Consider the following 19,113-nt stretch of genomic DNA (forward strand, 5'->3'; position numbering starts at 1 on the left):
TAATCATAAATTCTACTATATTGCTTAATGAAGGACCCTGCCACTTCATCTAATGCATAGGCTTTGGCCCTGTAAGCCATATTCTTAGATATTGCTATGTTCCATTTCCTAGTAAATTTATCTCTAATATCAACTCTCTTTACATTAAGATTCTCTCTTATTGTTTTTTCCAGTTTTCTACTAAGCTATTTTGCATTGAATAGCCGCAACTTGTGTTCCCTACTGAATGTATGCCTCTCAACCATAGTCCTCCTTTGCCATGACTTCACTGCACCCATGAAACCAAAATATATGCCACCCACTGACATTCTCCTTTTGATCCCAAACATTTAACCCTTATTCTTTTTTTATCATTTTTAACAAGTTTTAAATTTTTCCCATTCTCTACTGCATAAGTTTTGATGGCATCAAGAATGTTTTGTTTATCCACGAAATATGTTCCCACTTCCCAATTGAAATCAAGCATCTTTTTTGGCATAGTAAAGGTAGAAAAATGTTGATACCCCTCTTCATCTTCACTTTCTTCATAACTTATGTCAGGCGAAGTTAAGTCCTCAGAATTCCAATTCATCATTGAACCAACTCAAATCATTAATCTCATCTTCTTCCATATCTGACTCATACCCAGGTGAAAAAGGTTCAACCTCAACCTCCAAATTAGTAAAACTTTCACTTACATCACACTGCACATTTATGTCTACTAACCCATCATCACTATTCATCTCACCATCATCACCATCACGTGATGTACTCCAATCACGGACTTCAACTTCTATATCCTCCAAGTCTTCTACTTCTATTGTGTAAGCCTCACCATCTAACCTATCACCCTCACCATCTAACTTATCACCCTCACCCTCTTGTGCACCCTTTTGTGCTTCTATCCTCTCAGCCTCAACAGGACCTTCCTGAACCTCTATCCTATTACCCTCACCCTCTTCATTCACTTCATCTGCTTTTGTCCTCTCAGCATGAGCTTCCTCAACCTCTACTTTCTCAGCATCAGTTTCCTCAACCTCAGCTTCCTCAACCTTTATCCTCTCTTCCTGCACTTGATCTGCTTCTGTCCTCTCAGCATGACCTCCCTCAATATCTATCCTCTCACCGTCAACTTCAACTTCTTGTGCTTCTTTCCTCTCACCCTCATTTTCATATGCTTCTGTCATCTCAGCCTCACCAACAACAACTTCTACCCTCTGACCATGAGCACCTACCCCCTCATCCAACTGTTGCCTCACACCATCATACATACCCTCAACAACTTCTGCACCCTCACCACCCTCATTCACCTAATGTGCAACTTCTTCAACTCCTTCATCAACGTTGTATTCAATCATGTGAATCACTTCAGCTTCAGATATAGTGTGCACAACATATAAATGAACTTGTCCATTTAACTGAGCTAAATTAACCATATGCATGGCACCTACGTTATCAGACAATAGTTCTAGCCTATCATCCAATACACGACCACATCCAAAAGAAAACCACAATTCCTTAAAACCATCGTACCCAAGACTTTTTACTACACTTACTACAACAAAATAACTCCACACGTCAGGATAAAAAAGCATTGTATCACTTTTCCCTTCATACTTCAGGCACCTGTCATTGAAAAACTTACCCCCATGGTGAATAACAACATCTATATCGTCCATCACACACAACAATATTCTACACCTACAAATAAGCCTAAAACGACAAAAAACACCGCTTATAAATATGATAATGACACAACAAAAGAGCTGTAACTATGGGGGACATAGGGGACCACAACCACATTATGGAAACACCATATCTTTAGACAACCCAACCCCACAATGAAAAAAGCATCCCCAGATAACAACAAAAACAACACAATATTAAATTCATACTAACCTTCCACCAACTTCCACTCGAACAGCTCAAAGCACTTGACGCACACGTAGAACGACTTCGCGATTGACGTACAAACTCCAATGAAGAAACTCTAAAGCCCTAATGAAGTCTCTATCCTCTCTTCTAATGACTTCGCGCAAGCTTCCAATGCACTATCCTCTCAGATTTTTACTCGAAATTGAATCCCAAATTCAATTTCATTGAACCCTAAATCCCGAAATCATATTTCAGAATTCCCTTATTTGAAATTAATACATTTTAAGTAATTCCACGTTTAATCTCTAATTCATGCCATGTTTCAACACTAAAAATGCCACATTTACAGAAATGAACAACTCATCCTCCCTGTTGTACAAAAAGTTAACTCCGTTAACTAAATTTAACGAAAATGGCTTAATTGATTGAAATTAGCACTTATAAAGACCCAATTGGAGATTTTAATAAGAAAGGGATCAAAATGGGAAGTGCCCCAAAAATACGAACAACTAAAGGGTTTAAACCTTTATTAAATTCCAAATTTATCATGTTGTGTTTTGTGTTCTTTGCAGTTGTAATTTTGTTTTCCCTTTGCTAAAGGAATCCAAATATCATTTTTTTATTAATTATAATTACAACAAGGTATTTTACTGTACTGTTATTTCATAGTTATTTTATTTATATATTGCTAATACTTAAATTTATTTCATATATAAGGTTAATAGTTAAATCTTTGCAGATTTTCATAAAAGAATAAATATTTATTTTTGATTTTATTTATTCGAGTGTCCCATTTATATATACTGGTTTTTTATTTCCTTAACTTTGTTAATCCCTCTTATTACAAACTTCGGTTCCTTCATAGTACACACCAACAAGAAGTGATTGGAAGATAGGTTATGGGTTCCTTTTTGGTATTATGGTTACTATAGCTATTGTTCTAGAAGTATTGGCTTATTTGAAAAGATCAGAGGTGCTTTCTCTACCTCCTAACTTCCAAACAGACCCTGTTGGAGGAGCTACATTTCCAAGTAATCAAGCCTTTTCTTTCTTTTTTCTTCCCTCGTTTTATATAACCTGTTTATTGAAAATGACGCTGAAAAAAAAGAACTTTTAGTTTTATCTACGGACTATGTTATATACCACTTTTATGGAGCAAGGGGAATGTGATTGCTACTAGTTTTATAGTTCCACAAACATTGTCAATTGTTCCATTTAATGCAGCCCATACATAACCAGCGTCAAGTTTGCCAAGTTAGACAATCCCTGTTTGGTATTCTCACTCAGTTTCACCAGATTGAAGTCTTTTTGTTTTCTTATGCATTCTTTGTCGAATTTCTTTTTAAGATTGCCGAGAATGTAAATGACGATTCATAAGAGCTTTCTATTTACCATTAGATTTTATAATTTGTAGCCTTTTTTTCTTCTAGAGATATATGTATTGGAATTTAAGAATCATACTTTGTTCTTTGTTGAATGACGAAAGATTACATTCATTAGTACCTTCTTCAAGAGATATGTTCCAGAAAATTATTTAACTTGAAAGGAAATTACAGAGTTCATCGCATTACCAGCTATATTACAATTTGCTAATGACTTTAAATGTAGTTCAATGATTCTTTATAATTTAATCCTGCTGGGTTCTTACAAAAGCTTTTTGGCCGTCGGTAATTACCGAAGGTCAAAATTCGTCTGCAATGGTTAGCGACAAAGGATTTACCGAGGGCAAACTAGTCGTCGCTGATCCGTCAATAATAGACATTACTGACGACTTTTTGGCTATTTCCGACGGACTACGACCGTCGATAATGCCCTTCTTTTTGGAACCCCAAAATGATCATGAAGAACGTTGTGTCAGAGTCACCGGAAACTCACTGTGAAGAAGTCGCAACTCAGTTGTCACGAAGAGAATGTCATTGTCGTTGCACCCACGAATGGAAACGTATTTCCACGGGGAGGAATGGGTTTCCTCCTACTATATCGTTTCTATTTTCTATTATATCTTAGTTGGCAATATACTTTTGCCTCACTGCCTGTTCTTTTTTTCTTTGTTGTGTTAGCTAGTTTGTTAGGATGGGTAGTTATGTTTGCATCATCATTCTTTGTATTGAATATGTTGTATAATTCAACATCCTTTTCTTATTATAGATGTGTTGAATATAATGAGGATTTAATAATTTTGAAACCAGAAGTACTCTTTGCTTTCTTTATCATTGTATCAGAGTTGAAACCTCACATATCTTCCACTTAACACTTTCCTCTTCTTCCTTAATACTTGACCTTGACTTCCATCAACCAGAATACTTCACAAACACCGAATCATTTGGTGAATCTGGCTAATCCGCTCTACCTGCATCCTGGAGAGAATCCAACATTGTTGCTTGTTTCGCCTCTTCTCGTAGAGAGCAATTTCCACCAATGGGAGAGAATCATGGTAGTAGCACTTGAAACCAAAAACAAGGAGTGATTCATTCATGGAACTCTTCCTTTTTCACCTACTACAAATCCACTACACGAGGCTTGGCGAAGATCCAATCGGATGGTAATATCATCTGATCAAGTAATTAGTGATGTGGATGGACACAACATCAAAAATTTGGCAGGATCTCAATGGGAGAGCAATTTCATCCAATGGGAGAGAAACATGCTAGTAGCACTTGAAACCAAAAACAAGGAGCGATTCATTCATGGAACTCTTCCCTTTTCGCCTACTACAAATCCACTGCACGAGGCTTGGCAAAGATCTAATCGGATGGTAATGTCATCCGATCAAGTAATTAGTGATGTGGATGGACACAACATCAAAAATTTAGCAGGATCTCAATGATCGCTCCTCTTATGGTGATAAATTTAGGATTTTTTATCTTCAGGATCAGATTCTTGCATATCATCAAGGTGAATTCAGTGTTTCTAAATACTATACCCAACTGAAAAATCTCGTGGAAAGAACTGGAGCTTTATTAGTGTGTTTTGACTTGCACCTGTTTGACACCCTGTGCGTGTGGTCTTCTTTCTAAACTTCACAAAGAATGCGAGATGATTATGTGATTCTCTTTCTTCGCGGCCTTAATGTGAGTTATGCGCAAGTTGGTTCTCAAATAATGATGTTGGATCTTGCGCCTTCGATTGTCAAGGCTTTTTCTATGGTTCTTTAGCATGATCGTGATTCTTTGGCTTTTGCTACTCTATCCAAAGATCAACCATGTTTCCACTCCTCCAACAAGACCAATTCTAATGCTAGTTGGATCTATTGCAAGAACAACAAATTCCAAGAACAACGTAAGAAAACCAATCACACAATAGAGACTTGCTACTTTCGTATTGGTTTTACTACTTGTTATAAAAAGACTAAAACCAACAACAAAGCTTCTGCCAGTTTGGTTGAATGTATTCCTTTGCTTCTCCTTAGCAATCCAATTTGGATGGTGTTGATAGGGGGAGCACAATGTTAGCTAAATCGACTCCCTGATGCTTGTTTTTTGTGATGACAACACATTGTTAATGAAAACACATATGTGTGTACTGTGTTATGTGTTACATGTGGTTATGCTTATTGTGAAATATGCACATATATGTTGTAATTGTCACATTTGATACATTGTGTTGATTGATGAATACTACTATTTTTATAAAGTTATCATATTTGTGTATGCACAATATATGTTTTGGAAATAGAAAAACCACATGCACAAAAGTATATTTGTATGACTTAATCGATTACAATGTTGTGATAATCAATTAAGGTCATCAGACAGCTTGAGTTTTAAACTGTGGCAAAACAACTAGTTTTGAATCGATTACATTAGTTGGTAAATTGATTAAAACTCGTGTGTTTGCACATATCTTTTTCAAACGTGTTGTGATGGATTTTGGAAACTAGTTTTCAAAAGTGTTGAAGCTTAATCGATTACATGGATTATGTATTTAATTAAGTTTGTTAAGATTTAAAAACTATTTCATGCTTTTCATATTTTTTTCAATGGTCATATTTTTAAATATGCTTTTGAGAATCGATTACATTTATTGAACATTCAATTATGTGTTTTGACTGCTGATAATCTGTTACAAGTGTTTAATGTAACCGATTAGATTAATAGAGTAATCGACTAAATTGGTCAGATTTGAGTAAAATTATATATAGACGCATTGATTAAATTTCTGTAAGACAATTGAGATTAACACTTTCATATCTGATTCATTTTGTTAGAGAATTTTTACATAGGTGATCAAACGCTCCAAGAAAAAAGAACTAGAAGTGGTTTACTATTCTTGAAGATTTCTTGAGAGACAAGCTTAACTGATTTGAAAAGGCTGATCTTTCTGCACAATTGAGGTGCTTGTTGCGTGATCAGGAGAAGATTCACAAATGTTGTCTTGTACTTGGAGAGGGTTCTTAAAGGGGTTACTATAGGAGAGGATTGTTCTTGCTACATGTCTTTTGTATTTGGCTATATTAGATTAGTGAGTTAGAGAGGTCATTTACATTTTGACATATTGGTCGCTATAAAACTCTTGTTGTAAGAACTCATATCTCTATAGTGAAATTAACTTTCAATATCGAATTGATTGAAAGGACACTGGATGTAGGCAATTGAGGCAGAACTTGTATAAAAATCAGAGTTTGATTTTTCTTCTCCCTAACTCTTTGAATTAATTAATTGTGTTATGTCTTTAATTGATTATGCATATTGTTACATTGCATGCATTTTGCTCACTGTCAAAGAAAGGTTTAAAGATTCATACTATTTGCGAAAAACATTTCAAAAGTGATTATTTTTATAAAACACCAATTCACTCCCCTCTTGGTGTTAAGAAACAAAGCTCATCTATTTTAATAATTGGCACCAGAGCTGGTTTTCAAAATTTATTTGAAAAACAAATCCATTAACCTTTTTGTCTAATCGATTTGTTTGATCTTGAGATGGCTTCTGTTTCTCAAACACTAAGGAAGAGTGAATCTATTGTTGAGTGTGTGCATGTTACTTTTAATGATAAGTGCAATTAAATCACTAATGCTTTTAATGAGTCATTTGAAGCAAATTTATTGCGAAACAGAAAAGATGATCTAAATAGACTGGAATCCTGAGTTGAAAGGGTGAACCTGTAGGCTAAAAGATTTATTAGATTTGTCAACAAGAAGAAAGCTGACGAGCATCAAAATGATGATGAAAAGAAGATGAAGCAAGAGAATCTATCAGGGACTGATCTTATCATGATGGCTAAGTCAGAAACAACAAAAGCGTCCCTGGAACAAGAAGCAATGGGATTCATGTGGTATCTGGATAGCGGATGTTCAAGGCACATGCTAGGAGTCCAACAAAATTCAAATCTCTCACAGGACTACAGGTCATGTTACTTATGGTGATAATAACATGGGTAAAATCATCGGTATTGGTAAAATTCAAACACCTTCTGCATACGAAATTGATAATATTGCTTGTTGAAAGTTTGAAACATAATCTGCTTAGTATTAACTAATTGTGTGAAAAAGACTTAAGATAACATTTGAACCAAACTACTGTCTGATAAGCAATGGTTCAACATATGAGTTCTTATTAATAGGAAAGAGATACAACAACATATACATACATATATATATATATATATATATATATATATATATATATATATATATATATATATATATATATATATATATATATAATATATATATATAGATATATATGTATATAGATATATATGTATATTATATAGATATATATGTATATATATATATATATATATAATTGACTTTCGAAAAACATCATTCAAGTCTATTGCATGTCTCATGTCTAAAGAAGATGATGCCTGGTTATGGCACAAAAGATTATCTAACATAAATAAGGGTCAATTAAACAAACTTGTGTCTAAGGATCTTGTTATCGGTCTTCCAAATATACGTTATGCCTTTGAAAGATTATGTGAAGCCTGTCAAAAAGAGAAACAAACAAGAGTGCCTTTTAAAAATAAAAGAGAGGTGTCTACTACTAGACTCCTTGAATTATTACATATGGACTTGTTCGGTCCCTCAAGAGTCAGGAGTCTTGGAGGAAATTTGTATGGTTTGGTAATTGTTGATGATTATTCTCGTTATACCTGGACCTTCTTTATTTCTGGTAAAAGTGAAACTTCCTAGGTGTTCAAGAAATTTGTTGTTGTGATACAAAATGAAAAGGAACTCGGGATAAAACCCGTAAGAAGTGATCATGGCAAAGAATTCCAAAATGAGGTGTTTGATGACTACTGTGCGAAAATGGGAATCTCTCATAACTTTTCTGCACCAAGAACCCCTCAACAGAATGGAGTTGTGGAAAGAAAGAATAGAGCATTGGAAGAGTTGGTAAGAACTATGCTTAAAAAGAGATACTTACCAAAATACTTTTAGGCGGTTGCTGTAAGCATGCTATGTACTTAACAGAACTGTGATAAGATCAATGCTGAAACTAACTCCCTATGAGTTGTTCAAGGGTAGGAAGCCAAACATATACACATGAGGATTTTTGGATGTTAGTGTTTTGTTCTTAATAATGGTAAGGAAAGCCTAGGCAAGTTCAATTCTAAAGCTATGGGGCTATCTTTATTGGTTACTCACTTACAAGTAAAGCTTACAAGGTATATAATAAAAGAACTATGTGTGTTGAGGAAATTGTACATGTAGCATTTGATGAATATATTAACACTACTACTAATTAAATGCATTCCAGAAAGTCTATAAGTGCAGGTGATTCTACAAGAGAGGAAGAGGAAAACAAAGAAATTCAGGAAGAGGAAACTTCTAAGAATACAGATGATCCTCCCAGAGCAGAATCAATTAAGGAGTGGAAGACACCAAGAAATGCATCAGCTAGAAATATCATTGGAGTCATCATGAGAGGAGTTTCTACTAGGTGGTAGCTTAATCAATTTTGTATGAATGTTGCACATGTTTCTAAGATTGAACCCAAGAATATTGAAGCTGCACTTACTGATGAAAACTAGATGATGGCTATGCAAGAAGAGTTAAATCCGTTTAAAAGAAACAACTTGTGGGAACTGGTTCCAAGAGCAGGAACTTAGCAAGTGATAGGCACAAAGTGGGTATTCAGAAACAAAATGGATGATTCAAGAGAAATCATAAGAAATAAGGCCAGATTAGTTGCAAAGGGCTATAGTCAAGAAGAGAGAATCAATTATGACGAGACTTATGCTCTATTGGCCAGATTGAAAGCAATAAGGATTCTGCTAGCCATTGCTTTTGTAATGAAATTTAAATTGTACCAGATGGACGTAGAAAGTTGATTTTTAAACGGGTATATTAAGGAAGAAGTCTACGTTGAACAGCCACCAGGCTTTGAAGATTATGAGTATCCATATGATGTCTTCAAACAGAAAAAGGCTCTGTATGGACTGAAGCAGACACCAAGATCTTAGTATGAACATTTAAGTGAATTCCTTATCAAGAAAGGATGTACAAGGGGTAAAGTTGATTTAACACTTTTCATCAAAAAAACCAAAAATGATAGATTGTTTGTACAAATTTATATTGATGATATCATATTTGGTTCAACTAATCCTGTTTTATGCAAAGAATTTTCTAAGACAATGCAGGATGAGTTTGAAATGTCCATGATGGGAGAACTCACTTATTTTCTGGGACTTCAAGTAAAAACAGGTTGATAGTGGCATCTTTATTTATCAATCCAAATATTGCACATATTTTTTGAAAAAGTACAATATGCAAGACTACAAGGAAGATGCCACACCTATTGCAACAAATTGTTATCTTGACCTTGATGAAAAAGGCAAGGCTGTAGATCAGAAACTTTATAGAGGTATGATCGGATCTTTGTTATACTTAACTGCTAGTAGGCCAGATATCATGCATAGTGTTTGTCTTTGTGCTAGATTTCAATCACAACCAAAAGAATCACATTTAACTGCTATGAAAAGAATTTTAAAGTATCTAAAAGGAACCAAAAGTCTTGGAGATCAAACATTTTTCTGGAAGGATACAGTGATTCAGATTTTGGTGGTTGTAAATTAGACAGAAAAAACATTAGTGGTACATGTCATTTGCTAGGATGTTCTCTAGTATCTTGGCATTCAAATAAACAAGCTTGTGTGACATTATCTACCATAGAAGCCGAGTACATTGCAGCCGGAAGTTGTTGTGCTCAGTCTCTTTGGATCAAGAGCCAACTAGAAAACTATGGTATATCCTTAGATCATATTCCTCTAAAATGTAATAATACTAGTGAAATAAACTTGACCAAGAATCTTGTTCTTCATTCTAAGACTAAGCACATTGAAATAAGGCATCATTTCATAAGAGATCACATCCTTAAGGGTAATATTAAAATTGAATATGTAGATACCTTGTATCAATGGGTTGGCATTTTCACAAAACCTTTGAACAAGGAAAGATTTTATACAATTAGGAATGAATTAGGAATTCTGGATCATAGTATTGTAAAATAGCACAAATCGATTAAATCACTTGTATGTATGCGATTTGAGCATTTAATTGTTACATCCTGTCATTCCATTATCATACTTAAACTATGATAATGATTATTGTACTGCGTAAAGACTAAAATGCTCGATCTAGATGAGTTTGAAAGGTTATGCAGGATTATTGATTGTTGGGTGAGCTGAGATGAGCAATTGACATTAGTCTGCAGCATGGAATCAATTAAGAAGAAGTTTTAATCGATTGTGATTGGTCATTTGATTTGAAGTTTCTAAACTTCTGATTTCTGTACTTTAAACTATGACTTGTTGTTTGTTTACTCCTCTTATATCTCATTGTGTTTAATTCGCTGTGAATTTATTATGAGAGTATGGGTGATTAAACTGATTTGATTAGTTCAAAATGTATCAAAATTGTTCTGATATGATATGTTTAAAACTTGTCGATACATTGCTTGAACATACTTGATTGATACATACTCTGACATTTGTCTGTTGTGCATTTGTGATTTCATATGTAATATGCATAATGATAGAGGGAGTAATTTATGTTGTTATATGTTGGTTCACATGTCACAAAAGGGGAAAAAATGATAAACTCATGTGAATATTATAGACAGTGTACTAAATGTCCTTTTTTGCTAATGCCCAAAGGGGGAGAAGTATTTGAAGTAATTGAACTGTGTTAATAAAAAAATTGAAAATTTGTTTGATTGTGGACTATAGAACATGGTTTTTATTAATCATGGTTGTGCATCATCAAAAAAGGGGGAGATTGCTGATAGGGGGAGCATAGTGTTAGTTAAACCCACTCCTTGATGCTTGTTTTTGATGATGACAACACATTGTTAATAAAAACACATTGTTAATAAAAACACATATGTGTGTACTATGTTATGTGTTATATGTGTGTATGCTTATTGTGAAATACACACATATATATTGTGATTGTCACATTTGATACACTGTGTTGATTCATTAATACTATTGTGTTTGTAAAGTGATCATATCTGTGTATGCACAATATATGTTTTGGAAATAGAAAAACCACATGCACAAAAGCATATCTGTATGACTTAATCGATTATAGTGTTGTGATAATCAATTAAGGTTATCTGAAAGCTTAAATTTTAAATTGTGGCGAAACAACCAGTTTTGAATCGATTACATTAGTTGCTAAATCGATTAAAACTCGTGTATTTACACGTATCTTTTTTAAACGTGTTGTGATGAATTTTGCGAAGAAAAGTTTTCAAAAATATGCTAAGTGTTAAAGCTTAATCAATTACATGGATTAAGTATTCAATTAAGTCTGTTAAGATTTGAAAACTGTTTCATGCTTGTCATAACTATTTCAACGGTCATATTTTTAAATGTGCTGACTAAGCATTTAATGAGAATAAATTACATTTATTGAAACATTCAATTATGTGCTTTGACTACTGTAAATTTGTTATAAGTGTTTAATGTAACCGATTAGATTAATAGAGTCATCGATTAAATTGCGTCAGATTTGACTAAAACTATATATAGACGCATTGATTGAATTTTTGTAAGACAATTGAGATTAACACTTTCATATCTAATTCATTTTGTTAGAGAAGTTTTATAGAGGTGATCAAACGCTCCAAGAAACAAGAACTCGAAGTGGTTAACTATTCTTGAAGATTTCTTGAGAGACAAGGTTGACTGATTTGAAGAGGCTCATCTTTCTGCACAAATGAGGTGCTTGTGTGATCAAGAGAAGATTCACAAATGTTGTGTTGTTGTTACCTATGTGTGTTTCAAGGAAGAAGAATGCGGAGTTCTTTTACTTTAAGAGGGTTCTCAAAGGGGTTTCTGCAAGAGAGGATTGTTCTTGCTGCAGGTCTTTTGCATTTGTCTATATTAGATTAGTGAGTTAGAGAAATGATTTACATTTTGACAGATTAGTCGCTATAAAGCCCTTATTGTAAAAACTCATATCTCTATAGTGCAATTGGCTTTCAATCTCAAGTTGATTGAAAGGACATTGGATGTAGGAAATTGAGGTCGAACCAATATAAAAATCAAATTTTTATTTTTCTTCTCCTTAACTCTTTGAATCAATCGATTACGTTCTAATTGATTACACATATTGTTACATTGCATGCATATTGCTTACTGTCCAAGAAAGGTTTAAAGATTTATATTATTTGCGAAAAAGATTTCAAAAGCAATTATTTTTAGAAAACACTGATTCACTCCCCCTCCCCCCCTCTTGGTGTTGAGAAACAAAGCTCATATATTTTAACATATGGCAATCACAACAATGACCAGTTCACTTTCTCTAAAGACCAATATCAAGTGATCTTGGCCTTGCTCCAACACACTAAGCATTATTCATCCTCCATGAATCATGCATTTGTCCACAATTCAAGTACATCCTTTACTTCTCATTGAATCATTGATAGTGATGCCACTGACCACATCTGTCCCATCAAATCTTTACTTAATAATCTTCGAACCATTAAACCAATTCATATTAATCTGCATAATCACACTACTGTCATTGCCTCTTTTTTACGGACTATTCATATAGGTACCTTATTACTTGTTGATGTCCTTTTTGTACCTAAATATTCTGTTTCTCTCATTTATGTTCCTAAGCTTGTTTCCACCATTAATTGTATGACAATATTCTTTTATTCTCATTGCTTTTCTTACAAAAATCTCAATTCAAGATGATTAGAGTAGCTAGGAAGATTGATGGCTTGTGTTGTTTTGAAGAATCATATGACTTGAATCCCAACGAAGCTTTACAACATTCTGTTATCAACAACTCAAATATTCCTATGGTAAATGTAGTAACTAACAGTGAACTATGGCATCATAGAGTAGGACACACTACCAATTCCATTTTATAGTTGTTATCATCTCAGCATCCTACTATTATATACAAAAATTGTATGCCATGTGACATTTGTCACTTTACCAAACATAAGAAATTACCTTTTCCTGTTAGCACCTATAAAAGCTCTCATTTCTTTAAACTATTCCATGCTAATATTTGGGGTCCCTTACACACGGTCTCCATTGATGGTTATAGATATTTTTTAACACTTGTTGATGACTTTAGTAGGTTCACATGAGTCCATCTCTTAAAATCTAAAGCTGAGGTAAAAGGTGTTCTTCCCAATTTCATTACTCTCATTGAAAATCAATTTGATATAAAGTTGATTTCTTTTCTTCCAAAGGAATTTTTCATGAAACCTCATGCATTGAAACACCTCAACAAAATGGGATAGTTGAGCGCAAACATCAACATGTTTTGAATGTATCTTGAGCCTTACTTTTTCAATTTGCTTTGCCTTCTATTATTTTGTCATATGCTATCATACTTGCTCTTCACCTCATTAATAGGCTCCCTACTCCTTTTCTTGAAAACCAATCTCCTTGTCAATATGTTTTTGGAAAATTTCGTGATCTTAGCACACTTAGAATCTTTGGTATTTTAGCTTTTGCTAACATTATAATGTCTGGTAGAACAAAATTAGATACTTGGGCCTCCAAGTGTATTTTTTTTGGTTTCAAACCAGGGGTCAAAGGTTATCCTTTATACAATCTCCATACCAAAATTTTTTTCTTTCTCACCATGTCATTTTGTGTGAGTCCTATTTCCCATATACTTCTAATTCCCCATCTCTTTCTCATCACCACAACACTGGTACTACTACATCTCAACAGTTCTTTGACTCTTTAATTACTTTTGACATACTTGGTTCACATTTTAATATTTATTTTGATTATACTTCTCCAAGTATTGCTAATTATGTTGTTGAACCAGTTATGCAATTTAATGATGATTCTAATGATGTTGTCCAAACTGTTGATCAACATCCTAGAATTTCAACTAGACATAGGAAACCTCCTACTTACTTGTCTGCTTATGACTGTCCCACTCTTTCTTCTGCTAATACTTCCTGTAGTACTCCTTATCCATTACAATCATATTTATCATATTTCAATTGTTTTGACTCTCACACTTCTTTTTGCATGTTTGTATCTGCCATCATCGAGCCCACTTCTTTTAAGGAGGCGTGTCAGCGTGATCATTTACAGCAGGCCATGCTTATGGAAATCCAGGATCTTTAGAGAAATTGAACCCGATCCTTGGTTAAATTGCCACAAAAGAAGAAGGTTGGTTGTTGCAAATGGGTCTACAAGACAAAACTGAATGCAACATGTTCCATAAAGAGACATAAGGCACATCTTGTTCCTAAAGGATTTACACAAATTGAAGGAATGGATTTTTTTGAAAATTTCTCTCCTTTTGTGAAGCTCACCATCGTCAGATTTCTCCTTTCCATTGAAGTTTCTCACAACTAGTTTTTACACTAGCTCGATGTCGATAATGCTTTTTTGCATGGTGATTTAGATGAAGAAGTTTAAATGAAACCTCGCCGGGATGCTTCTACTAGAAACTCATTTAGTTTGTAAAATGCATAAGTCTCTCTATGGACTTAGACAAGCTTCTCAATAGTGGAACTCTAAGCTCACCTCATCATTAATCTCCTATGGTTTCTCTTAGAGTCTAGTTGATCATTTCTTGTTTATCAAACATTCTTATAATTCTTTTATTACTTTATTGGTTTATGTTGATGATATAGTTCTCACTTGAGATAACATGCAGGCCATTGTTGTTGTAAAATAGTTTTTAGAACATAAATTCAGAATCAAAGATTTGGGCTCTCTCAAATTTTTTCTTGGGTTTAAGGTTGCTAGATCACAACAGGGTCTTGTGCTAAATCAAAGAAAACATTGTTTGGAAATCTTGGGAAAATTTGGTCTTACTAGTTGCAAGCTTGCCAATTCTCCAACGAATCCCACTGTTAAGCTCAAGGATGATGAAGGTGATTTTGTTCCAGATCCTACTGCTTAAAAGAGACTGATTGATAAATTGGTGTACTTAACTAACACCCGTCCTGACATTTCTTTTGTGGTTCAGCAAGTTAGCCATATCATGTCCAAGCCAAGACAATCTCATCTCCATGCTCCTTTCTAGATTCTTAAATACCTTAAATGTTGTCCCGGTTTTGTTCCGTTTTATCCCTATTCTAATCCACCCAGAATTAGAGTTTTTTTATTCAGATTGGGCTACCTGTTGCATCACTCGCAAATCCACCACAGGTTATATGGCCATTGTCTTATCTCCTGGAAATCCAAGAAGCAATCCACCATTTCTAAGAGTTGTACTAAAGCTGAATATAGAGCTCTAGCTTCTGTCGCATATGAACTGCAGTGGTTAAAGTATATTGTTAATGACTTGTGTCTCCAAATTCCACTCCCTTTTCCTACTTTTTATGATAATCAATCTCCCCTTCAGTTGGCTAAGAATCCATCTTTTCATGAACGAACCAAGCACATTGAAGTGGATTGTCATCTTTTTTGTTGTAAGATTCTTGATGGCCTAATTATCATTTCTCATGTTCCTTCAACGCATCAATTGGCAGATATGTTCACTAAGCCACTTTATCCCGGACCTTTCCATGTTAATTTGTCCAAGATGGGATTGTTGAACATTCACCATCCATCTTGAGGGAGGGTGTAAGAAAGATCGTTTTTATTTTCTGTTATATCTTAGCTTGCAAAATAGTTTTGCCTCACTGACTATTCTGTTTTTCTTTGTTGTGTTAGCTTGTTTGTTTGGATGGGTAGTTATTTTTCCATCATCATTCTTTGTATTATATATGCTGTTTAAATTCAGCATCCTTCATTATAGATGTGTTGAATATAATGAGGATTGAAGAATTTTGAAACCAGAAATACTCTTTCTCTATCACACACTAGGGTTTTCCAAAGAAAAGAAAGAAGCAAAAGGGGAGAATTGTGAGGGAAGGAGAAGAGAAAGAAAGGAAAGTAAAAGAAGAATAAAAGAGAGGAGAAAAGAAGGATACAGAGAAAATGGGTAAAGAAGAAGAAAGAGAAAGGGAAAAAGAGGTTCTTGCTAGAACTGTAACACTGAATTTGCAGTAAAAGCTATGAATTAAACTCTAAAAATAACCCAAACAAATGAAAATTTCCTACAAAAACTTGAACATTTTCAAACTTATCAATCAAATGAATAAGATTTGACCATTGCAGGAAAGATTTGGTAAGCGTAGGAACTGAGGAAATTGAGGACAACGAGCATCCCAAAAAGTAGCTCTAGGTGCTGAGAGGATCATTGAAGCAATGAGCGCAAGCAATCAAATGAAGGTAAGCTTTGAGTATATATAGAACTTCTTCATTCATATATCTTCTGGTATGTGTTCTCTCCAACTCTTTTTTTACTTTATGTTTATTGCTTCAAAGTATAGTGAAACCTATTATCTTGACTTTAGATGTCGAATGCTTTTGGAAAATATCTTCCTTTTCTGAATTAAGCTAATTCAGACAAAAGCTGCAGGTTATAACAACAAATTTGATGCTCTTTGTTCTAAGTGTTATATTCTTAGTGCAAGAATCAAATGGTATCAATTTAGGAATTTATTATTTTTTGTTAAATTCTTGGATGATCAAGATTAAGAATTACTTTGGTTCAGTATCATGCAACATGAGAAATTGTGTGTCTAATAAGTACATGTATTAGCAAGTAATGCACATTAGTAAGACAATCATTAATAAATTTTGGAATTAGATAACCATAACATGCAACGACAATTATTGAAATTTTTATTTTAAAATTCCAATTTTTAATGTAAAATAACATTAACAATATATTTATATACAGTCATATGATAAGAAGTAAGATGTAATGTCATTGCCATTAGGATATGAATGTATGAAAGAGCGATTAAAGATGAGATTCAATGGATTCTGAATTACAAATTTTTTAGATATCTCATATTCTTACATATATACAAATTAGGATATCTCGGATTCTTGATTTAAAATTAGATTTACATTATAGATTATACAACCACACACTATCAGATCATTGCTTCATGAAACTTCAAGCTCCAAATCTCACACTGCCAATAATCTGTAATGCTTTCATCTCATAATGGAGTCTTGAAGCAAATCATTATAAACTGCAAATTTTGCGCTAAATTTTATATGACAAACGTTAGTAATAAAGGAAAAAAAATTGGAAACCAAATATTAATGATAAACTAAATGAAACGAATTGCTATAAACTTGTGCTAGGATTCTTATGATGAAAAACATTATTAGTAATGATGGACCAAAAAGTGTGGAACAAAATTATTTAAACTCATTAGATTACACAAAAAGTTTGGAACATCTATGCATTTTTAAAATGGCGTTAGCATAATTCGTTTGAAAAAGTGAAAACTTCTCATAACAGAGCACACTATCAATAATTCCTTTACACCAACAAAAAACAATTATTTCTGGAAAAATGGAACTACCAATAGTAAAGCCATGAATAGAAGCGTAGGGTATAATCCATGTTTAATAAAATTGATGAAAATCAGTATGTAGCTGAGAGAGACAAACAATTAAAGTATGTTATGTGGTATATTGTAAGTAAGAATCAAATTCTAACACTTACATTCATAGCAACCCTTGAACATTTTTTTTAGAAAGGTATTCTCGATTTCAATATAAAACCTACTTACTGATTTACTTATCTGAAGGAGAAATAAGGACTATAAAATTTAAAGAAAGAAGTTATTAGAATTATGTACCAGCTAGTTTTTGAGCCACCTTTTACACTTTGTTGGTCTTTGATCTACCTTTGCCACTTTGCTAAGTTCACTTCAACCATTACAAATAGATAGTCTATTATTTTGTTCAAGAACCTCAGATAAGTCATTCTCCATGGTTGCCAAATTAGTAATGGACCTAATAAGCCCCAAAAGCCTGTGAAGAATCCTATCCCCAAGCTCATGTATAATGCTTCATAGAAAACATAATATTCTCCCTGGACTGCTGCTTTTTGAGGCTTTACTAATGTCTGATCTCCTGCACAACTCTTGTTAAGTTGTTCACCACAAAGATCAACATTTCCTTCAAAACAAGAGACATCAAATGTATCCATGTGTCTTCCCAATGGGATTCTTCCAGAAAGGGAATTGTGTGACAAGTCCAACTTTTGGAGAAAATTCATTTGAGAAAGAGAAGAAGGAATTCTCCCATACAATTGATTTCTGGACAAGTCAAGAGATTCAAGTGAACTTAAATTTCCAATACCGGAAGGAATTTCTCCACTCAAATTGTTTCTTGATAAATTCAAAGAAACTAACCCGAGCATGTATGTAATCTCTTCCGGTATTTCACCAATTAAATTATTACATGAGAGATCAATGCTCAGAAGAGTTAATTCTGGACGTCTGAAGTTCTGTTCCACACCTTTCCACATCCATGTTATATGAAATGAATAATAACTCCCAAAGAAAAAATTATAAGTTTCCGAGTACGTACTATTGTACCAATACACACGACTTTCAGTTTCAATTTTGTTGATAATGTTTTGATATAATGCAGTGAAATTGTTTAAGCAAGTTGGAATTCCTCCTGATAACTTATTCCTAGAAATATCTAACAATTGAATACGCTTCAAATAACATATATGAGGGGGAAGATTTCCAGATAGCTTATTCCCTCGCATGATCAAGATTACCAATTGCTGCATGCTTTCTCCAACCCATGACGGTATTAGACCTGACAATTTATTCTCACTCACATCCAACATAATTAAATTCTTGCAATTCTTCAAAAAAGAAGGCAATTCACCCATTAAACTATTGTTTCGTAAAACCAAAGCTTCCAAGTTAACAAGGGTGCCCATAGAGTTAGGAAGCTTCCCTGACAATTCATTGTTACTTACATCAAGAAACAATAATCGAT

General features: G+C 33.8%; 1 protein-coding gene across 1 annotated transcript; it reads right to left on the minus strand.

The window, feature by feature from the left end:
- Positions 1 to 554: 554 nt before the first annotated feature.
- On the minus strand, positions 555 to 1,250 carry LOC106778423 (midasin-like). The gene has a single exon (XM_014666381.1). The coding sequence runs from the start codon at positions 1,248 to 1,250 to the stop codon at positions 555 to 557; it is 696 nt and encodes a 231-aa protein (XP_014521867.1).
- Between the last annotated feature and the right edge of the window lie 17,863 nt (positions 1,251 to 19,113).

Source organism: Vigna radiata, unplaced genomic scaffold, assembly GCF_000741045.1.
Source record: "Vigna radiata var. radiata cultivar VC1973A unplaced genomic scaffold, Vradiata_ver6 scaffold_337, whole genome shotgun sequence".
Classification (NCBI taxonomy): Eukaryota; Viridiplantae; Streptophyta; class Magnoliopsida; order Fabales; family Fabaceae; genus Vigna; species Vigna radiata.

Coding starts and splice junctions, on each gene's coding strand:
- LOC106778423 (XM_014666381.1), bottom strand. CDS start 1,250: ATGTATGATGGTGTGAGGCAACAGTTGGATGAGGGGGTAGGTGCTCAT.